Here is a 23,938-nt window from a genome sequence, read left to right as displayed (position 1 = left end):
ACATTTCTGTTTAGTACTGATGTCCCCATATACTTAAACCAATCATTCAGCATTAGGCTATCATTATGTAATGCTAGTGACCAATACCGTAACTAGGGTGGAGCAAGTGGGCACCAGCCCTGGGTGCCAACTTGGAGGGGGCTCCCAATAGGGTTCCCTCTGCCCCAGGAGTCATTTTGACAGCAGGGGCAGCCCTGCAGAGCCTGGGCATAGCACCAGGCAGGCAAGAGCCGTAACAGCAGCCATCCAAGCACAGAGAGCAGGGACAGGTGAGATGCTGCTCCCCCTCCCCTGCCCCCCCCCCCCCCCCCCCCCAGCCCACCTCTGCGCCCAGCACTGACGTATCTTGCTAGACCTCTGCTACTGCCTTTTGAAGCTCTGAGACAAACACAGAGCATCTACCAAAAAATGAATTAGGTTTCTTCTCTACTTAATGACCTGGGAATGAAGAACACTGTGCTGCTATAGAAACTTCAGAAGGGGCAAAATGCTTAGCATCACCAAAACGGATTTAATTCCTGAATATTATGAGCTAAAGAAACAGACTCACAAACACATGCTGCAAGTGAAGGATTTAGGTTCTACCTGACAAACAGTTTATTATAGACACTTTGGCTCATTTGTAGATCTCTGTGAACTGCATCCACTAGTTTTATTAGGCTATGAAGGTGCTCAGTCTCACTCTGAAACAAACAAAGGTGTCAGTTACAGGTTTTTCTTTCAGTTGGCCCTGAAAATAAATTCAGTCCCCAATTCAAGTGTAAAAATAGCATTTCTCTACATTTGAGTGTAATGAAGTGCAATATATTCCAAAATGTAAAGACTGGTTACAAGAAATAAAGGCATTTACTAACCATGATCATGACATGTTATGAAGGGGCAGACTGTTACAAACCTTGAATTAGCTTAATTTTCCAATACACATCATCAGATTGTCAACCCCTAAATCTTACAAATAAGCATGTTTACATAGTTTCCAATATTAAATAGTCGAGGTTTTAACAAAAAGAGAATTCTGCTTAGTTTTGATCATGCATGTTTAGTTAATTTATCCCTCACCAAAGATGAAACAAAATAACTTTACAAGAGACACACACATATAAAATCCTAATTCACTTAAAGTTATTCTGTACTTTTGTAACATTTTATGGGCAATGACTACAAAGAATCTCATCAATTTGCAAAGAATACAAAAAATTCACAGGGCAAGAGCCGCTGCAGAAAGTTCACTGAGAGACGAGGGGAAGCAGAGCCATGTTTCCCCAGTACACAAGGAGGGATGTGTGTCACGCTGTCTCTCTACCCAGGAACAGCAACTACACCTCACTGATGGTCCTGGAGGCATGGCATATCCCTGGTCTACTATATCCTTTCCCCAGTGCTGTTGCCAGGCAGCCTATATCTGTTCTGCTCCATCAATGGACCATGGCTTAACGTTACAGTACAAATCTACTGATTTAAGTTTCATAACATCCCTTGGAAGTAGAGAAGTAGAACATGAAAGGAGCTAACCAAGGTCAAGAAAGGAAGATCTTGCAAGGGTGAGGAACAGAATCCAAATACCCTGGCTTTCTGGCCAATGCTTTAGTCCCCAAAACATCCTCCCTCCTCTTGGCTTCAAGCAGGACTGAGGAAACAGTCAGAGACAAGAACTAAGACATTTTTAAAGTTCCAGTATTGTTTGTTTTTTTAATTCTATTTCTCACCTTTCTCTTGAGTCTTTCCTTGATCTGCATTTCCTCATACCATTCCAGCGTACCTTTCTGAAACAGGGTATAAGAGACCGGCTATAGATATTCTATAACCCCAAACTCAAAAAGAAGACCAAATACTACTTTCAGTTGCACTTTTTCAATCGTATGGATGTCAAAGGAGTTCTATTTGTGTAACCAAAAAAACAGAGCGTTGCTCCTTAAGTAACTGTCACCGTATTTATGTCTGAAGAACTCACAGTACATGCCAACTAATTACAATTTCAGTAGATGACAGAGTTCTTCCTGATGACAGGAAACTTCTCGTTTCCTTGTGGATAAATTTCCACAGCCCTAAGCAAAGTCTCTGATGGCAGTACAAGCAATTGTTAATTCTTGTCTGCTTAAGTTTAGGCCAGTGCTATTCACTGAGATTCTGAAGGTACTGAAAGATTTTCTTGTAGCAACCTGTCATTTGGAACTACATCCTTTCTGGTTGCAGGTTCCTGTTGACAGAGGGGTGTGCCAGTTGCCCATAACCAAGTCCTTGTGGCTTCTATTCTACAAACCCTTCCTTGGCCTCTGGCACCCCTGAGGCCTTACTGAACTCTCTTAATTTTTGAGTAAGATCACCGAGACTCTGCCAAAACATTCAGCATAACACCTAGAAGCTGGAAGTTGTCAGACTTAAATACGTTGCAGAAATTGTCCTGACTGAGGACCGTTGCTGAGTGATGGAAGTTGGCCACATACCTGCACTGCTACTGACTGAGGCTCACTCCAGACAGTCCTGAGGGAGTGATGGTAGCTTTGGAAGCAACCAGGACAGACAGTGGCAGGTACATCAGACCCCCAAGATGAAGGGGATAAGTCCCTAACTTTGTTGTGCATGATTGTAATTCAGGAACTCACGCTCAATTTGTCATCACCAGAGACCACCCTACTACTTTTCATATTACAATCCTCCTGCCAATATGGCCTACAGTCCTGTCCATAAACAGACAACCTGGTATTTGATTGTAACAAGACACATATCCTCTGATTGTATCCTTTTACCAAGGACTCCAGATCGCTCTGTACCAAATGGCTTGTTTTTCCCATTATATAATGCTCCACCAACTCTGAGGTATCTCAATCAGCAAATATTTATTTCCCCATCATTGGTATAAATACTGAATTTCACCCCAAGAGGACCCAACAGAAATACAGATATTCACTGATAATTCCCCATTAAAATCCTAATTTGTTCCATATGTCAGCTAGGAAAAAAAAATCATATTTTCACCAAGCTAAAGAAAGAGAAAAAAAAATTTGGTAAAATACCTTTAAAGCAGTTGCAATTTCTACATGAAGCTCATTATGAAAGGGGCAAACACTTTGGAAAGGCTGCATGCTATAGATCTGACTGAGACACCTAAGAAAGAAATAAGAGAAAAATGCAACCCAGGACAATTCAGAAGCAGAGGTATACCAGTACCTAATACTAATTGAAGTAAATGTGAGTTCCAACTGTTATCAAAAAGATCCATACCTCAATAAGAATTCCAAACGCCCAATGGCAATGCTGTTAGCAACAGGGAATATCTCCCTTAATTTCCTCAACTGCAAGAGACAGTGTTCAGCAAAGCTATTAAAACTTTCAGCCAAGTTCTCCTCCTGTAAAAAAATAAAATAAAATAAAAATAAAAGCAACCCAGTTGGTTTCCTGACGCACTGATACAGACAACAAAGAGTTAAGTTACTGAAGAACTGGAAATGCACTGTCCCAGTGTCTGAGAGAAAAACAGCAGAAACAAAAGAGCTGTGAGAAAATGGCACGGAAGAATGTGACAGAAGGACAAGAGGTGTAACAAAGCAGCTGGTGCTCAGAACAGAGGTGATGCATGGGGGCAGTGGCAACCTCTGGCTGCTGGTGCCACTGGTGCAGTGGCATCAGCAACTGATATTGTTCTGTGCCCTGTCCCACCCCCTGTCAGCACTTACGGTGCTGCCCTTAGTTACATTACTGAAGAAAAACTGGTAGCACAACCCTGAGAAAAAGGCTATTTAAGAGTATTTTGGAGTTTAGTACTCCCCAAAAAAGGCTTGAAGCCATGAGCAAACAATACTTCTTTGATTCCTTCTGTTTTCAGAGGTGGTTAACTGTTTATCTGCAGTCAGGCAGGAGGCAGGGCAGGGTTAGGGTTAGAGACTAACTGGTTCAGAGAGGGGTAAACTTTCGTAGACAACAACATACTTATTTTTTCAGAGAAATGAATTGCATGACATTTCTTTGTAAAATAAACAATTACGTGATTTCATCATCAGTCACTCCTCCTTAGGAAAAACAACCTGCAGGAAAACGACATTTGGCTAATAGCACTGGTCAAAACTAGGTTAAAAAAAGTGTATTTTGTAGACCTACGATCTTTACTTATATTGAGTTTGGTGCAGGACAGCGGAGAGACACGCCTCCGTGTTTTTCCTCTTTCGTGCTTAATGTTAACAAATTTCTCTTTTCTAAATTGCGTTCAGATGGAAAATTTCTGCAACTGATATACTCACCTGCTCTCTCTGAAGAACAGCAGGATCCCATTGTTCCTCAATGTGTTTTAAGAGCTCCAGAAGGTAAGAATAGTCCATGTTCCATTTCTGATGGAGTTTGCTACATGTCTGCCATTGTCTTAGTGTTATACAAAGAGAAACAAATTTATTAGCAACTCAATTTCCTTCACCCTGTCAACATTTATTTTTCTTTTTTAGCCCCATATCCACATCTCTGATAGAATCATAATGTCCAGAAGTGGGAAATATTAACTATATCCCTCCTACTTGCTAGTGTCTTTCTGTATGTTTACTGATTAACTGTTCAGCCCAGTCCAATTTTTAATATTTCAAGAAACAAGATCTTTGCCCACCTCCTTACAGCAGGTATCAGCAACATATAGCCCATGGAACCACCAGATCCAGCCAGCAGAACTGGGGGGCTTTACCTGTGCCACCCAGCAGCTGGGGAGAAGGCATCACCTCTCCCACAAGCAGGCAGCAAACAAGTGGCAGCAGCAGCAGGGTCAGAAGCACCAGCCCACCTTGCACCAGAGCCACCCACTGTGCAAAGCCACTCTGATTACAAGTCAACTACATGTCCCCAGACAGGGAATGACTAGCCAATACTGCAGCAAAGTGCCTGGGGGTTACAGTAGACCATAAGCCACCAGTGTATTCTTGTTGCGAAAAGGCCAACTGTATACTGGTTCGTATCAACAGGAGTGTCATTTGTAGATCAAGGGAAGTGATTCTTCCACTCTATTCAGCACTGGTGAGGATTCACCTGGAGAACTGTTTAGGGCCCTACACTTCAAGAAGGATATGGACATACTGGAGAGAGTCCAGCAAGGTGTAACAAAAATTGATTAGATGCTTGGGAATCATAGCGTATGAGGAAAGGCTGAAAGACCTGGGGTTAATTAGTCTGAAAATAAGACTAAGGGGGCTCTTCAGTCTTCAAATACCTGAAGAGCAATGACAGAGACGGTGGAGATTGGCTTTTTCTATGGCCATAGGGGATAGGACTGGGAACAAGGACCTCAAGCTGCAGCAAAGGAAATGCAGGTCGGAGATCAGAAGGAAGTTTTTGATTATGAGGGTGGTCACACATTGGAACAGACTACATAAAAAAGTTGTGGAATCCACATCCTTGGAAATTTTTAACAGCAGGCTGGACAGACCCTTGACTGGGATGGTTTAGTCAGGGAAGATCCTGTCTTGAGCAGGGGACCGGACTAAATGACCTCATGAGGTCTACTCCACTACCACTTTCCTATGATTATGTATGACTTTAGGGAAAAGAGTTTTTCTCCTGATTATAAATTGAATACTCCCAATAAAGACCTTCAACTGCTAATGCCCTTATAAAACCTCACAATAGAATCAAATAACCAAGGAAAGGACCCAAAGGGTTAAATTGACTAAAATAATTTCTGACTTGGTATTTTTATTGCATGAACAAGAATACTACAAGCACAAAGTCAGCTACCAATTACATGGTAAATTAGCTCTGCACATACTGCATTTACTTGCATGCCACATGCCCCTGAATGAGGCACAAACCTTGTTTTGAGAAGGCAGAATTATGATTTTTTTTTAATACAAGAATCTTACCAATCACAGCATGGGCTCATCATGGCTGAATGCTCCCAACTACATGCAGGAGGGACAGAGTCCTCCACTCAGTGTCATTAAACCTCTCACAGCTACTGCTTAATCAGCAGCAGCTTTTGGCAAGAGAAGCAGAACTCCTGGCAGTCATTCCAACCTCTCCATGCCTCCATTCTGGTGTGGAAATAAGTTTCCTCATTTAAGAAACACACCCCAATTTTGGATGGCTAGTTTTCCTAAAACTAGAGGGGGGGAAGAATGTTTGTGGTATGTGAGTCAATATGGTAAGCCAAGTACATTTTTACAGCTCTTTTTGAAGAAAAATAAAGGCAGACTTGGAATCAACCTTGTAAAATACGAGGAATTAGATTGATGGACCATACTCACACCACAGCATTCTGAAAAGGTGAAAGGTCTGTCTGTGTTCGATGGTGAGAAATCACAGTAAAAGCAAATTTGCTCACTTCTCCTTTCCAGTTGTAATAATCAGGCTGTAAAAATAATTTAACCATGTGAGTGGCAGCTTTAACAAGTTTCAAGACCTCTTGAGATGGCTTTCATTAATACTTTAAAGCAAAGACAGTGGTCTCTCATGGTTGGATTTTTACATATTACTTTTTGTAATCTAAATTCCATTAAGAAGTTCAAGCAATGACTTACAGTATACCTGTGCATAAAAGACAAAATGTCTAGTTTAGACAGTTTCCAAAAAATCCCATTCCCCCTTCCTGGGTATCATTAAGTTAATCTCATTCAACCTGTTTCTACAAGGGACAAAAGTGTGTGGCCGCCTCTGATGCAGGCACTCCAGGTGCTTCTTAAATTGGCCATCAGGAGACAGTTATCTACATGGAGTGGCTCTCCTCTTTCCTTAGAACGTAAGAGAAGTAATGTTGTGATGTGTAAAGCAATGTATCTTCAAACTAGCACTTCCTGGCCGTACAGAGCACACAAGCTGTGCTGCATGGACCCAAGCCAAAATGTTTTGCCCTAGTCATTAAAATAAACAAACAAATAAATAAAATCCACACCAAGCGAGTGGATGCTTGTATTTCACAGTCACCACAGCACCTTTATCTATGAGCCAATCAGGGCATCTTTGCATGTACAGAGCGAATACTGTGTTTTGATCATTCTTGAACATTCTTTTACATGTAATGATATCACTTAATGTATTATATTTTTTTCCGGATTTGGTAATCATTAGGTTTTGTCCCCATTATCCATTACTTCCCTTGTTTTATGGAAAGTAATTTGTGACACAGTATTGCTACGCAAGTTCTTCTAAAATTTAATTCTAACAATTCCATAAGTAACAGACCCCTGCCTCGTGACTGATTTGTATTACTGTATCTACTCAAATCCAAGCCAAGATATTCTTCCCCTATTTAACATGGAGAAAAAAGCCCCTTATCTGGGTTCAAGTGCCGGGTGGGGGCAGGCAGCTGTTGCAGCTCTGACTGTGGCTCTGACTTGAGGTCAGAGCCATAGCTGCTGCATGCCCCGCAGCCATCTCTGCTCTCCCATCTGCTGCCCACACCCTCTCCCCCTACCACTCCCTACCCACTGGCAGGGCTCCAGTCCCACTCCCACCCAGGGCAGGGAGAATGTGGTTGCTTTGGTTCCGTGGCCTGGCCACAGCTCTGTGCTCTGGGTGGGAACAGAACTAAAGCCATACCACAGCCAGAGCTGAAGCCAGACCGTAAGCAACAGTGGCAGGGAAGGGATGGGCAGAGGCAGGAGGGAGCTGGGAGTACAGGCAGTAGTGGGGGCCAGGCACCAAGAAGGGAGCAGGTGCCAGGACATGCAGGCACTGGGGGAGTGGGGGGATGGAACAGGCAGCAGGGATTTGGGCAAATATAATATTATGGCAAGGTTTATTTTAATGGGTTCTTTTTTTTCTACATAAGTTTATTTACTACACATAAAACATGTTAACTTAGAAAAATCCTTTGAAAAGTTATGCCATCTGGCATTCCTTTAAAAATTATAACGGAGATATCTTGACAAAATTTAATAGCTTAAGTATAACTAGATAATGAAAGAATAGCAGGTAAAATGGGAATTAGTTAAGAAGCACAGATGGTTCTGCTCTAATCAGTGCTCAAATAGCAATGCAAACAAAAGGACTCTCAAGCATTAAATAATTGGGTATTTACCTCTCTCTGTCGATGCTCATATTGCAGCAGCTGTCTCAGTAGCATTTCATGCATTATTAAGCTTGATGTCCTCTTGCATAATAATGTCTCTCTCTGTAACAGAAACATCATTCAGCAATAACACATTTAATCTATTTTAATACTCATCTGATGAAGTCTTGGTTTGGCTTAATAAAGTACAGGTTCGTTAGGAAGCAAAAAGAAAGCCTGTAAGGAAGACAAATCTCAACATTGCCAAATTTGGTACAAATTCATTATTATTTTATGTTCCCCCAACTGCCTTTTCCAGCAAACTTGCTAGACATCCATAAAAACTACACTGCTCTACACCAGCCAGACAGGAGTGGCCCACATGTGACTGCAGGTTTGACTGGTTGAAAGGCCAGGTAGCAAGGGGCAAATCAGATTTTTTGAAGCCTGTGCCTCCCTTGCATGTCTCAAGCAAGCAGTGCTCATACACAGCCCTTAGCTATTACCACTTAATGATATTAGACAAATTATGAGAGTCCAGTGAGATGTCTCCCTGATTTAAAAAAAAAAGCACACAGAGCTCCTCAGGGCAGTCAGTATGCCTTTTCCCACAATGTTGCCCTGGACTAACTTGGAACAGGATGGCCCAAGCATTATAATACACTAACCAAGCACTGCAAGAAGCATTCACTTTCTAAAGGGCTAGGATTTCTGTGGGTGATATCTTTTATTGAACCAACCACATGTAACACCAAGTGTATTGCAATATGTTTGAATGCAATACATCTAAAGAAGAACGTATTACATTCAAAAGCTTGCCCAAGTTTATCCCAACCATACAGGAAATAATCACTACCAAATTCATCATCTAAATTTCCACAGTAATACAACATGCTAAAGCAAAGGGTTTGACACACCAATTCCAGCAGAAAATGTTATTCAGCACTTTTAAAGATAAGACCCCATGCTGTTAAAAATGATATTAAATGTCCTTAATTTTGAGTAAGTGTGTGTGTTTAAAGCCGTAAAATACTTAATGAAATATACAACACCAAGAATTTCAAACTAGCACTCAAGCACAATTCCCCCTTGGTTTTTATACATCAATTCTTACCTGAGTTATAACCAGTTTGAGAATGAGGTGACAATCTCCTTGCACTCGAGATGAACTAGATCTTGGTTCCAATTTAAACCATTTATCTAGACCACCAACAGGAATCTCCTATAAACCAAAATATGCCATAAAAAAATTTGATTTAACAGGAACCCATTATGAGCCTGATAGATACCATCAGTGGAAAAAAAAACAGATCACTAACAGCAGTTTCTTCCAGAACAGTCCTTTTCCAAGCTTTTCTCATGTACCTTGAAAACAAATTTTTTCTTCAAAATGTCCATAAATAACATGACACCATGATTTTTATTTTTATTATTAATGTGCATCTTTAAATTTTATAGATTTCATAGACATTAGGGCTGGAAGGGACCTTGCAAGATCAGCGAGTCCAGCAGGCCCAAGGGGCAGGAAGTCAGCTAGGATCAAAGGATCCCAGCAAGATAAGTGTCCAAAGGTTTCTTAAAAGAGTCCAGAGTAGGTGCTTGTAACACCTCTGAGGGGAGTCTGTTCCAGGCCTTGGGGGCTTGGACAGTAAAGAAAATTTTCCTTATGTCCAGCCTGAAATGGTTCTGGAGGAGTTTGTGACCATTAGACCTTGTCATCCCTTGGGGTGCTCTGGTAAACAGGTGTTCCTCCAGGTCCTGATGCATACCCCTTAGTACTTAAAGACATCTGCAAAAGCATTAACCAAATTTATTTTGCCATCAGCATTTAAATTGCTCTCTCCCAGTTTTCCACCAATCCTTTCCAAAACAAATATACTGATAAGCTCTGCCCTAATGCATCAGGTGGCACAACAAGTATACTCAATAAAACTGCTTTACAGTCTGTAATAAAACACAACTGCTTTGCTGTACTTATGCTGTACTATGATATACTGATAGGATGCTTTACACTAGGGAGAATTTAGACCTTTTTTTCTAATATTAGTGTCATGACCCAATGATTGTGTGTGCGCATCGGCACTGCAGAAGTATTTCCCGACACATGGAGCTTTCTTTGCACGGTGCAATTCTCAGCTGCAGAGAGAAAACCCTGGTGCAAAGGAGTTCCCACCACCCGTATGTAAATTTGTTTCCCACTATTGGCTGTTTCTAAATTATTCCCACGTGGTGGCTAGCGATTGGCTTGCTAGTCGTATAAGAGGTTTGAGCAGTTTCCGCCCAAGTGATAGAGGACTCCACAACCATCTCGTGGGGACTCTGAGCACGCGGCAGAGTAATAGAAACTTTGTGTGCGTCTCAGAGGAGTTCGGCAGCCTGATCAACCACCAACCTCTTCCCGTCTCGTTCGTTAAATTCTTAAGACGTATCTACGGTTTTGCGCGCTCGTCAAGGGTATCCAGAGCTCTGTCGTGTTTGTTTTTGCGGAGCCTAGCAAACTCCGTGCGTGTGTCTTCGGTGGAGCCTAGCAAACTCCACTTGTGTTTGTCTGTAACTGCAACTCAAGAAAGTTTTTCCTGCCTGCACCGCGACCACCTACGGTGTAAGTAAAACAATCTTTAATTAACCGCTACGAGTCCGTGCCTAATTCTAGTCCGTCGTGCAAAAGTACCCGCCCTACCGTTGCGGGCTCCCGGCCACAGCCCGCCGTGCGCCCCCGAAAGCCTCGGACCACTCCCGGCCCGCACAATTAGAATTTAAGGTGGCTACAAGAACGATTAAAGGACTGGAAAATGTGCCTTTTAGTTGAAGACTGTAAGAGCTCAACCTCTTTATTTTATCAAATGGTAAGGTAGGTGGTCACTTGAGCACAATCTACCAACAGATATCTGGTAACAGAGGGCTCTTCTAGCAGACGTAGGTCTGACACAATCTGGACTCTGAAGGTAGACAAATTTGGACTAGAAATAATGCATAATTTCTTTTTTTAACAAGGGTAGTCAATCATTGGAATAACTTACCCAAGGCTGTGCTGGATTCTCCATCACTGGCAATTTTTAGATTAAGATTGTGAAACTTTTTTGAGACAGATGCTACAGTTCACACAAGAATAAGTTCAGAAAAGAATAGTCACAATGGTCCCTCATGGCCTAAAATGTACAAATCCCTTGATTTAAAAAGTATCAATCAAATTTTATTCACAATTGAATAAAACTGAAAAGGATGGAGAGCTACTGGTTCTATTCACTAATTTATCTCAGCCACATGTGCATGATAATTCCTCAATAAACTTTGCAGGTGATTCTAAATATTCCGATCAAATGACAGGCATCATTTCACACATGAAATTATACATATAACTCAGACAGAAACTGCTATTGACTTACATTAACAGAGATGTTAAGGCAGCCCAGGAAGTCATCTGCATTGTCCTCAGAAGCTCCAGCTGTTCCATTAGCCCTGGCTGATTTCACAATCTGTTTAAAATACCTAGTGAAAAGAGTAAATGGTTACAATTAAACTTTTGTTTGATTCATTACTAATCAATAGCTGACACAAAGGAAGACATGACATGCTGTCTGCTCTATGGGACTTATCATCCAAATAAATCTCACAGAAAACACTGACCTGTGTTGTTCACTTCATCTCTAGTGATGCAAATACTCTACTGCCAATAAAGATTTTTTCAACAAGACTTTAGAGTCATATTCAGAGCTCAAAAAACAGACTGCGGAGAACGGTCATAATTTCATAGACAAACGGTCTTCCAGCAGTTTGTGACTGGTAGACCTTGTCTTCCCTTGGGGTGCCCTGGTGAACAGATGTTCTCCCGGTTCCTGATGCACACCCCTTACATACTTATAGGCTGCCACCAAGTCACCCCTGAGCCTTTGCTTCTCCAGGCTGAAGAGTCCCCTGCCTCTCAGCCTCTCCTCTTGACCTCTAATCATGCACATGGCTCTCCTCTGAGCTCTCTCATGCACATGGCTTTCCTCTGGGCTCTCTCTTAGAAGACTGCTTAGAAAACTTGGCTGAATTTTTTCCATGTGTACCACAGAACATAGCAAGAGTCAGGTGAATACAGAATCAAAAGTGATGAGACAGAAGGTATAATAGTTCCCTACTATAATGTTTTTTAAAGATTTTCTCAATAGAAGCATGAGTTTCCATTCCATTCTACAGTACCTGCCCATTCCCTTAAAGCCAGATACTTCATTCAGTTTCTTACAAGCTTCTGCTACTGATACATCATCATCATGGTCCCTGAAATAGAGAACAGAAAGTGCATGTCAGTTTTACCCACCTAGGAAGCTGCTCTACCGTTGCCTTGGAAACATGCATTTTTATGCTTCACTAGCGAAAGTAACTGTCTTGCATGTCCACTGAAATGACTAGTGTCCCTTACGAGAGGGGAGAAATGTAGCCATACTAAAACTGTACCAGATATCCAGGTGCAGCTGGTCCATGGAAGTGTTGTCTATTTCACTGCAAAAAAGAAGAGCTCGTGTTCAGTTACAGAAAGAAAAAGCACCATTTTCAATTTTTTTCCAACTGTTACAATTTCTCTGTACAGCCCTGTGGACACAAGTTCCTGCAGGTATAACGCCTGCCCACCCCACAGCCTATTGTGCGATGCCTCCTAGGCTTCTTAAGTATTCCTAAAGGCCCCTCAGCATCTCTCAGATATAAAGCACTCTCTACCCTACAATCTCAGCCATAATTCCCCAAAGCCACTATAAAATTGGCTTTTTATAGCTGAAACATTAAGTTAAGCAATAACCAACAGAACAGCAGAGTTGGCCACAAAATATTATGTCATTATTGCTCAGAACGGCTTCAAAATAACACAAATGTTCTACTGTCCTTGTAATGCAGGAAGCATTCGCTAGACACCAAAACTGAGACAGTAAAATCAAAAAATGGAAGTTTAATGCACTGAAGTGCAGGTGACAAAATGAAAAGGTGAGCACCTGCTTTGCAGAAAAAAATATTTATTTGGGACAGGATGAGAACAGTGTCACATTCTCTGGTAAGACCTGTCCTTCCTCAAGGAAGTAAGACTTTATCAATAAAAACGGGAAAGTAATTCCTCTTGATGAAGGCTCATCATATTAAAGTTGGGGAAAAGAATGGAAAAAAAATTCTCTGTGCCTGGGAGACCTCCTGATCCTTCACTGACTTACTTAACAGATGTTAACTGGTATACTATAAGGAATAATTCTGCATTCTCTAAAGGAGAAACTAGCTGGCACTTCTAAGAGCTGGACAAGGCCTAATTCAGAGTAAGGTATCTGCACACTACATAACATACTTACAAAAGAAAGTTCTCATTCCAAACTGGGTTTAGGGTATTGTTCTTGACTTTTGTGACTTGGATATACTTTGCTGGGAGTGCATCTTTTACACTAGACCATTTTTCCATCTTCTCCTTTTTTCTTCTGAAACTAAATTTTCTTTCTTTCTTTTCTTCTGGTTCTTTTGCGTACTGTTGTCCTATCAGGATTCCTAGCATGCAATAAGGATCACTGAAACCTGTCCAAACAGCAAAGAAGAGGAGTCACTTGTTGCTTTGGCATCATCTCGTTGCACTATGAGAGACAAAGGTCAGATGTACGTTTCATGCTAACTCCTGCAGTGCAGCGCATTTACATAGAAACTTTCCTATATTAAAATTAAAAAGGATAATATAAAGCCTGTACAGTGAAAGAAAAGTCAGGAAATACAGCATTAGGGAGGAAAGGAATACTATCACCGATTCTAATGCCACCATAAAGTCAGATCTCTTAGCCCATGTTACTGCTCCTTCATACCACTCCACTGGTGTAAACAAGTCCTAAAACCCAGCACATATACAGCTTACAACGTTCCTGGCATGAAAATCCTTGGCTAGCACAAGGCCAGTCAAGACTATTCCTGCTCTTTAATGACCTCCCCCATTCAAGTCCTTTTCTAGTGCAAGAAATGTGCCAGACCTGGAGGGGGATGGCCAGAAAACACTGGTCTCTGTCCTTCCAGTCATACAACGGCATCCGTTCCCAATACAAAGATGAGTCTTTCAGTAAATGGGGAAGTCACTGGTGAGTCTGTAGATGACTGAGGAGGCCAATCCAAGATCTACAAGTTTGACTGAAGACATGGCAAACAGTTCCAGGAGGAAGGAGTAGATCCTGGTGATATCAGGTCACAGCTCTTTTCCTTTTTTTCTCTTGTCTATCTGCCTCCATAGTGAAGCGAGTTTGAGATCAATGCCTTGTCATACATCACAGTATCATTTGGGACAATTCCATACTTAAGTCTCCCAGATATTGATGTTAATATCACACTACTTCAGTCTCTTCTTCAATCTCTTTTCTTGCCCACCTCTAAAGCGGTGAGTTGGGAGTGTAGGACCTGTCAGGCATCCTTATGACATGTCCTGTTCAAAGGAGCTGGTGCTATATAAACATGGCTTCAATGCTGGTGGTGTTTGCTTGAGCCAGAACACTGCTGTTCATTCTGTTGTCCTTCCAGCTGACATGGAGGATTTTCTGAAGATGCTGCTAACAGTAACATTCCCAAGGTTTTAGGTGTTTCTGGTATGTTGTATAAGTTTTGTCCCCACATAACAGGGTGGGGATGACAACAGCCTGGTAGACAAGAAGTTGGTTTGGGTCCTGATGTCATGATCATAGAAGACAATTTCAGAGATATCAAAAGGCAGCACCGGAAGATTTTATATGCTGTGAATATCATCATCTATGTTCCTTTTTTGGGAAAGGCGGCTACCTAGGTATCAGAAATGCTCAACATTCTCCAAAGACTGTCTTCTAATTGGAATGTGTGGAACAGCAGCTGGTTGGTTTGGGGTGAGTTGGTAAAAGATCTTGATTTTTGTGAGGTTGACAGCAAGTCCTAGCACTTCATATGCTTCACAGAAACAATCAGCAGTGATCTGGAACTCTTCACTTGAGTGGGCACATACAACGCAATCATCAGTACATCAAAGACTAGTAATGGAGGCACTGGTTATCTTGATTTGGAACATAATTGGTTGATGTTAAAGAGATTGTTGTCCATACAGTACTCTATTAAAGGATTATGAAAGCTGTTCTCAAAAAATCAAGCGCTCACAGGTTTAGAAAAGACAGATTTGAAGTTACCTGTGCAACCTTAACTCTATCCACTGGTGCATATGCATAGATTTGCCCAATATTATACAGGGAAACTGTAGCAGAGCTGGAGATAGAACTCATCTCTTTTCCTAACCCCAATCCAGTGCTTTAACTGAAAAAGAAAATCCTCTTTCTTCTTGTAACCCTCTACTTTGTGCACTGTCCATCCTACAAAATGAATGAAGCAGGATATAATCATCAATCATAGTAGGAAGTATTAAACCTACATGAACAACCTTAACACTCCTGTCTTAATTTCTGAGTGCTTGACTTTGCAACCCGACCTTAACGTGTGGTTCTTTAATGGAGACTGTTTTATTTTGTAACCAATTAAAACAATTTAACTAAGATATTCTACCACATGAAGCTGTACTATCTCTCTGGCATGGGTCATCAGTAAGCATGAACCAAAGAACCTCTAGATTCACAGCATGCACTGCTACAACACTGACTAAGGGAATGACTCACAGCAGTAGCAGGCTACTGCCATTTGTGTGGGCCACTTACTACCCACCAGTTTTTCCAGTGGTTGGTCTGGCAGAACAAGTGTAAAATATGAAAGGGTGAGAAACAGGAGTAGCATCAGTGAGACATCAAGGAAATATGAAGTCCTTCTGGTGCTCTGCCATCAGAAAAAGGACATGGAAGAGGTCCTGTTTTACTCATGAGAAAGGATGTTGAGGGTGATGTAACTCTCAGTACAAGTGCTAGAGAAGAGTGTGTCTAATGAGATTCTTTTTCTCCATCAATCCTTAGTCACAGGATGTCTACAATTTAGTCCTCTGACTAAATTAATGTCCCATTAAAAGGTAAATCAAGAATTCCACATTTTGGGGTTCCTCATATATGCAGGGATTGAACCTAACTCAGAATATGACCGTTCTAAACTGACCAATTGCTACCCAAAGATTCCACTGGGAAACAGGAATCTACAGAAACCTAGGGTCAGTTTATGTGGTCCTACGCTTTCCCCTATCTTCACTTAACTGCAGAGTATATATTGATGGGAAACTCACCTAAGAGAAATTGGTATACCATAGCACCCCATCAAATCACAGCAGAAAGAATGCCCTTTGGGGGAGTTATAGGTGAATACAAGCTATAGTACTTTCAGTTGTGCCTGGGATAGTCTTAAGATTGGGATAACAATGTGTATATTGGGGAGTGGGGGAGGCCATCAATGCATATTGATAAAATTATAAACCCTGCCTCATAGAAGTCACAATCCAGTTTTCTTCTGTCTATCAAATCCTTCCACAGGATGAACTGATATGCTTAGTACAGACCATTAAAATCACTGAATTTTCCGTGAAGATTTCACCATTTGCTATATGATTAACATGTATAAAAACATTGTTAAACTAAAGATTTTCAAATGAAAAATATGGAAAGACATCATATATATATCAAAACAAACAGTAGAACTCACCATTGCTATCTTTGGCTAGAAGATTCTTTGCTTCCACAACTGTAACTTTTAAAGCATAACCCGGACCCTAACAAAATACAGGAAAAATGTTTGATTTAGAAAAAAAATTAATATGCTAGCCCTTTATCTAGTCCGAGGGTGGCCAACCTGCAGCTCTGAAACCACATGCAGCTCTTCAGAAGTTAATACGCCTCTCCTTGAATCTTTGCACAAGCACACAGTGACCAGCTTCCATTTGGGGTCCCTCATAGACGCAGGGTCTGAACCCAACTCAGAATCTAACCATTTGGAAGCTGGTCACCATGTGCTTGTGAAAAGATTCAAGGAGACGCATATTAACTTCTGAAGAGCCGCATGTGGCTCTGGAATCACAGGCTGGCCACCCCTGATCTAGTCACATTTCTATTTAGAGAGATAACCTCTTTTTTAAGCAGACAAATACACTACTGCCCCATATTATCCCAAAATAAACAATCAATACCCAATAATAGGTGAATGGACATCCTAAATGACTGCAAAAAGATATGGAGGCTCAGATGTTGGGTTCAGAATCTCCATGAAACTTACTGTTACTATCAGCACTATGATAAATATCAGAGCTTAATTTTGAAATAGAAAAGCACTAACCATGGAACCTCCCAAAACCACAAACAGCAAGGAAAATTAATTTTTTACAATTCCAACATACCCACTCTGGAAGTGAACAGAGGCTTGGCTGCTTTTCAGTGAAGAATGTAAAGAAAGCAAATAAATGTCTCTCCCCACCAAATCTTTCTGCCATGTGCCAGTAACACTTAAAAGAATTTAATTAAGCTCTTCAGTAAACTGAACCTTTACCAATTCCCTTATCTGGTCTGCTGCTCTGCTCCCTGCCCATTACTCCCAGACTGAGCTGAACCTCTACTTTCTCCTCCCCACCTTATCTGCCATTGTGATGCCTGTTCCCTCCCTGATCTGCTGTGCGCCACAGGATGGCCACCCACTTCCCTAAGGCTTGCCAAAGCCCTGTCTCTGCAATTGCTCTGATCCCCTGACATGACATTAAATATCCAGGATTCTCCTCAAGTGGCCTACCTAGAGACACTCCACAAAAAAGCTCACCTGTCAACTTTCTCCAAAGATTCTCTCCAGAGCCATTTTCTGCAGTAGCGGGTAAAAGCCCAAGTCACAGATCAGGACCACCACAACAAAAGGCAGGTCAAAATGCAGCTAGCTCCCAGCCCAGAAGAGCTGACTATACATAATTTTACTCAATATCATACCAATTGTATGCTACGTGCTTTACAGGACAAGAACTGAGAAGCTAAATAAGACTCCATGTACCATTCTCACTCCACTTAGCCAGACAGAGGATGAAATTTGAAAATCAGGCATTCTCTAAAGTGCATAGGGAACATGATGAGCAGGAAAGAGATTTGAATAACATGATGGCCATTTTCCATCTTTAGCTTCTAAGGATCTGCGACTCTCTTTTCATTTGGTTTTCCTTACTTCAGGATGTTATGGACAGTAATCTTCCTGATAACTGAGAGGGCAAGTTGTTGGTCACTAAAATTAGTACATAAATGCTGTTGTCTTGCGTAATCGATCTCACATAGCAGAAGTTTGTCTTACGGCACAGATGTGTACTAACTGTCCCTAAAGACAAGTGGGTAGGAACATAAAATTCTTCATGCCCACATCTCATTCTCCATAAGATCCCCTTGCCATAAGAAAGCAGAATTCAAAAATTGTGGATTAAAGCTATCAAAATTGAAAAACAAAACTGAAAAGCCTGTGCTAAACTGACACAAATAAGCCCATCATACTCCTAGAAGACTGAGGAATATATGTTTGTTACCTTTGTCTCCCTGATCCGCTGCAGAATAACCTCATGCTCATTCACACTCACTCCAAAGACCTAAAATATAAAACATAAATCAGTTATTTTATGCTATCAACTTACTTGCTGCTCTCCAGGGCCACTCTTTAATAACTGTATTGTATTATTCTATTTAATAAGAATAAAAATAACTTGAAAACCAGATGTGTAGTAGGGGAAGGGGGTACATACTACAAAAATCCCATCGTTTTAGTAAGCAGTGACTCTGCCACAGAATGTGAAGTGGGTTCCAGGGACCCACTACATAGCCTGGGCATAAGAGGCAGCTTATGGCTTATTTTCTGATTTACTGCTAATATGACAAGAAGGTCAGAGGAAGTTCCAAGGAACTCAAGCAGGTTGCTACATGCCGCCTGTATCAATCACTGCATCTGTTCAGAAAAAATCTGATAATAAATTGTGATGATCATCTCATGTCTTCCCCTAATTGTCCCATTAGCTGTTTGTACAACCCACACAAATCTGTTCTATGTGAAACTCTGAACTTGTTTGGATTCAAGAATCAAGCTGGAAATGTCACAAGAATGAGCTGTCTGATGAGAGATCTAGTATCTTTTTTTAATTCTTGTTGGGAGAAATACCAAGTAAATGGCCTTTTTTTCCTCCATGGTATACCATTACTTCTGCTTCCAGGCAGTACAAAGTGCAAGGATAAGCAAGAAAGAAAAAAAATGCATTAGCTCTACCTTTAAACATACATGTGTAGAAACAGCCAAATTAGTTTTCCCCACACCATCAGATAGGCTTATTTTGGGTTCAGTTTGATAAAAAGAAGATAGTTTTATCACTCTCTCTGAATCACTTTTTCCATCCTTAGATAAAACCAGAATTTTAATGAATTTCCAAATATAGCTAGTTGGTTGCAGAGTCATACAATAAAAAGTACAGATAAAACAAAACAAAAAAAACTTCCCATATTTTGTCATTTTTCCCCAATCCTCTCTGCAAGAGAGTTAACATTAACCAACCCTTTATTAATATACTTGTACTGTATTCCAGAAAAAGCAATTCAGAGCATATCATTTTATAATTTTAGGAAGCAAGCACATAATCATTATATGAGATTTGATTACAATTTTAAAATAATGTTTAACGTTGAAAGACAAACACTAAAAGACACGTAAAGCTACTTACCATGATAGATCCTGGTGTATAGCAATTGTTAATAAAAACAGCAAAAAGACAGCAGACAATTTTAAACAAATAAACATTTACAAGACTTAAACTTAACACACAAGTACATATGAGGAAATGAAATCTGAACTAGCCACAATGAAAAGCAGGTTCTTAAGGTAACAGCTATCACAGCAGTAAAGGAAGGTGAAAATATAAAGTGACAAGCCTGAAGAAAAGAAACTAAGATTTACACATTAACCAGTCTGGTTAAATTTGCAAATATGCCAGACTGGGTCAGACCACAGGCCCACCTATCCCAGTATCCTGTATCTTACAGAAGCCGAGAGTGAATGTTAAGTATTTATGCAAGACCCAGCCTGACTCATCTGTCACCAGCCCCTTTATATCTAGTTTCCAGCATTCAGAGGTCTTGGAAGTCCTAATTTGGAGTCTGCAGCCCTATCATGGTCAACAGCCACCGATGAACCCATCCTGCATGAATCTGTTCAGATCTTTACCATCAAAAAGAGGAGTGAACAGTTTTCACCCACAGTGGAAGAGACTATTAGGAGGTTTGATTTCTAGTATACCTGAAGCTGCTTCTGTACAAAGACTTTCAGCGCTGTGACTGGTTATGGAGGATGGAGGCATATGTACGTCTCTAAAGTTTATACCTCACTCAAAAAACCAACTGTAATAGGGCTTTACTATGCTCCTGCCTAGCCTGTAAAATTCATGGACGAGTAGCCTAGCCTCCCTTCCATATGTAGCTTTCGCTAAAATGTGTTCTTAACGTGCGGGGACCTTCGCCCAGTTGCTTGTCTACAGAACTCTCCGGAGTTAGCGACAGAAAATTACTCTCAGAACAATACACAACACAAGAAAAAGCTGTTTTCAACAGTCGATTTCTAGGACCTAGCAGTGTTCTCTCGAGTCCTAGGAAAATGGGCCTGCACCTCTTTCTCTCTCTCCTCACAGAACTGACATTTTCAGAAGCTGCAATGTTTTTCATTGAGTCAGGTTTCTCTCTGTGGTGGAGTTCTAGGAGTGGACCATCAATTGGAACACACCAGTGGTGCGGAATTACTATATTGACCCGAATACCAGAAAACTTTGAATTTAAGACAACCCTCTCCTGCCCCTGCCCCCGCCCCTTTACCTGCATGTAAGACAAGGGGCTTCCCTTCCCCGGGTTGAATGGATTTGAGTAACTGTGGCACATTTCCAGGTGGTAAATGTGGAATGCCATGTCCCACTCACTTCCATCTGTCCATGGAGGACTACTCACAGAATCAGAAATAAATCCTGAAGAGTATTCTGCTGAAACAACTCCAGCTGCCCCAGAGGGAACACTGGACATAGACTAATTCTCAGAAAGACTAAAACTGTACCTACTGCTATGGACATTTGGAAGGAACAGGGACTGTAAAATCCAAAATGTAAGTTTATCATAAGATTATTGAATTAAATATTATTAACAACAACTATCATCATTATTCAGTTATACTAAAATTGTCTCTGGTATTCAGAGAAACAGTGAACAACAACAACAACACAACATTAGGGGTTTTTTAATTATAATTAGTATTTCAAGTCTAAGACTCTAAAAAATTATTTTAAATGTCCATGCCATATAAATTCTGAGGATTTTGGCAAGTGAACAGACAAATAAGTGGGGAGGTTGGCAACAAGTGCAAATGAATTGGTAGGTGACGAGCCAAGCTGGTGCATGGATGAATATTCTAATGAATAAATGTCCACTGAACTGCGGAGAAATCATTAGAGTTCAGAGAAACAATGTATGCAGGAAACCAAAAGATGCAACCACTAATCTGAATTTTCTACTGAAGAACAAGAGACCAAGGCAAGTCATGGGAAACAAAAATAAGAAAAGGTGGTGGCAAACTGCAACCTAAAGCTGTACACTAGCATGTTGAGAGTCAGGAGGTAGAAGAGAGGGAGCTACAAGAAAGGGCAGGGTGGACTAGAAATATCACAAAGGACATGATAGTTCATAAGAAAACTGATTTCACAAAAGGATTTTGCAAAATGCATCTGATACTTCATATCTGCCCTAATTTTCATGAGTACCACCTCTGTCAACAGAATTACTCTAGGACACCTTCTCAGAACTGCAGCTCTCACTAAATATTTAATGTTGAACGTCGTAGACACATTCTACAATACTGGAAACTCAAGTGCCCTCTCATTCATTAGACAAGCAATTATATTAAGTTGATGTTGGGCTAATTATTCTCACTCATGCTCAGGTGGTGAACCTGAAGTCTTATTTATTCTATTGACAGAAATCCCCCTTATTTTTTAACAGGAATGAGTCAAGAATATTGCCTTACCTTTTGCAGATACTCAAAGAGTTTATCTTCATTGGCAGTATGTTCTGATGATACTACTCCTGATCTATAAACCACAGTGTATAAAGCTTCTTCATACAGCATTTCTACCTAGAAAGTAAGTATGTACAATATTTATTTAAAAAAACAAACAAACTTCCATCACTGTGGGGAAAAGTATTTGTATCTTTTTCAAATTAGGAGTAATTTGTAGTCCAGCAATAAGAAACCCCGAGCAGTTTTCCATGGAGTATATACTCTCCAAGATATTTCAGCAGCTAAAGGGTTAAAAATGAGCTGCTTTCCCCCATCTTTTGGGGAGCTTAATGTTACACTCCAGCCATTGCCAGAACAAGTAGACTGCAGATCAGAGAGAGAAAAAAGCTCAAAGAGGTGAAATGATTGGACACTTTCCATCAAGGGGGTTGCCCAGGAAGATAGAAATGATATTTCAAGGTTGTATATGATGAAACATGCTTACAAGGTTGAAAGTAGTAAGGAATCAGGTAAATCTGGTGCAAAATGCTTCCCAAAGGGCCTCCCAGCTAGAACGCAGGAGTGGCAAGCCTGGGTTCTCCAACAGACCCAGCACAGAGATTATTAACTCACAGACAGACAGACAGCTCAAACCTCACAGGGCCCGAGTCTTCTGGTTCTTGGATTTGGTACAGGCCTCTTGATACAGACTAGTCATACACTAACCCTAATCCTAGGAGACTGCAGAATGGGAGATAACCAGCTGTGCAGTAACATTGCCACGATGAATCTGGGGGTTACAAACTCAAGTCAAATCAGCAAGGGAGGCTGCTGCAAAGAAGAAAAAAAACTCAAAAACACACAACAAAACGCAGTTTTGGATAGCATTAATAAAAGCACTGTATACAAGGCAGGGTTTTATCTATGATTCTATGACTTCTGGTTAGCCCTGAGCTGGAGTACTGTGTCCCATTTCAGGTACAATATTTTAAGAAGAACAGAGAAAATGGAGCAGATCCAGAGGCAAGCAACAAGGATGTTCAGCCTCAGCAAGAGGAGGCTGAGGGGGGACCTGGTGGCTGCCTACAAGCTCATCAGGGGAGATCAACAGCAAATGGGCAGAACCCTTTTCTCCCCAGCACCACCTGGGGTGACGAGGAACAATGGTCATACGCTGATGGAGAATAGGTTTAGGTTAGAGATCAGAAGGCAATATTTTACAGTTAGGGTGGCCAAAATCTGGAACCAACTTCCCAGGAAAGTGGTCCTCACCCCTACCTTGGGCAAATTCAAGAGGAGGTTGGACAATCACCTGTCTGGGGTCTTGTGAACCCAGCATTCATTCCTGCCTGTGGCAGGGGGGCAGGCGAGATGATCTGTTCAGGTCCCTCCTGAGCAACCCTAGCTACTATGAAACTATGAAGGATGATAAAGCGGTTGAAAACAACCTGTAAGATTGAGGTTTAAAAGAACTTAGCATATTTTGCTCATAAAAAAGAAAAATAAGGGGGGAACCTGATAGCAGCTTTCAAATATTTTAAATGCTGCCAAAAATGAGGAGAGAAATCATCCTCTCTTATACCAGAGGGCAAGATAACAGGCCATGGGCTTAAACTACAAGAAAGGCATATTGAGACCAAGCCTCAGAACAAAATTCAAAACGTCAAAAACAGTTGGTAAATGAAACAAACTGTCCAGGTAAGTTGTTGAATTTCCTTCACTGGAAGTTTTAAAGAAAAGGCTGGATAGGAATCTCAAGTACAGTTCTGGAGCAATTAATCTTGAGTCTATGAACGATGCTGAACAACATGACCCTTGAGAGCCTTTCCAATCTTAGGATTTTGTCTTTAAGGTTTAAATTCTTTAGTTCTCTTTCCTTTGGTTGTGTGTTCAATGAAATATTGGAGTGCTTTAATGGTGGTTCTTGCAATGAGAATAAGCCAATGCTAATGAAAAACACAAACCAACCACAACTATCTAACACTGTAATAGCAAACAATGATTTAAAATACTTTATTAACTTTATATTGGACCTCAGACATCTCATTTCTCCTTATTACCAGATAAAGGCCAGCC

The 23,938-nt window shown here is 40.9% G+C and overlaps 1 protein-coding gene across 1 annotated transcript in view; it reads right to left on the bottom strand.

Moving 5' to 3' along the window:
- The window catches only part of BAIAP3 (BAI1 associated protein 3), a 71,095-nt gene that overhangs the window by 28,235 nt on the left and 18,922 nt on the right, over window positions 1-23,938 (bottom strand). Inside the window, exons 5-18 of the mRNA XM_025193583.1 lie at window positions 21,890-21,997; window positions 18,378-18,437; window positions 16,538-16,604; window positions 13,273-13,489; window positions 12,398-12,442; window positions 12,143-12,220; window positions 11,344-11,446; window positions 9,072-9,179; window positions 7,988-8,080; window positions 6,216-6,319; window positions 4,236-4,353; window positions 3,223-3,347; window positions 3,015-3,105; window positions 1,707-1,763 (exon numbers count right to left, since the gene is read on the bottom strand). Of these exons, the coding sequence (XP_025049368.1) occupies window positions 1,707-1,763; window positions 3,015-3,105; window positions 3,223-3,347; window positions 4,236-4,353; window positions 6,216-6,319; window positions 7,988-8,080; window positions 9,072-9,179; window positions 11,344-11,446; window positions 12,143-12,220; window positions 12,398-12,442; window positions 13,273-13,489; window positions 16,538-16,604; window positions 18,378-18,437; window positions 21,890-21,997 (1,374 nt within the window). The remainder of the gene's footprint in view (window positions 1-1,706; window positions 1,764-3,014; window positions 3,106-3,222; window positions 3,348-4,235; window positions 4,354-6,215; window positions 6,320-7,987; window positions 8,081-9,071; window positions 9,180-11,343; window positions 11,447-12,142; window positions 12,221-12,397; window positions 12,443-13,272; window positions 13,490-16,537; window positions 16,605-18,377; window positions 18,438-21,889; window positions 21,998-23,938) is intronic.

The sequence above is a fragment of the Alligator sinensis genome, unplaced genomic scaffold (genome assembly GCF_000455745.1).
Source record: "Alligator sinensis unplaced genomic scaffold, ASM45574v1 scaffold1269_1, whole genome shotgun sequence".
Lineage (NCBI taxonomy): Eukaryota > Metazoa > Chordata > Crocodylia > Alligatoridae > Alligator > Alligator sinensis.
This window is presented reverse-complemented; position numbering and strand designations above follow the sequence as displayed.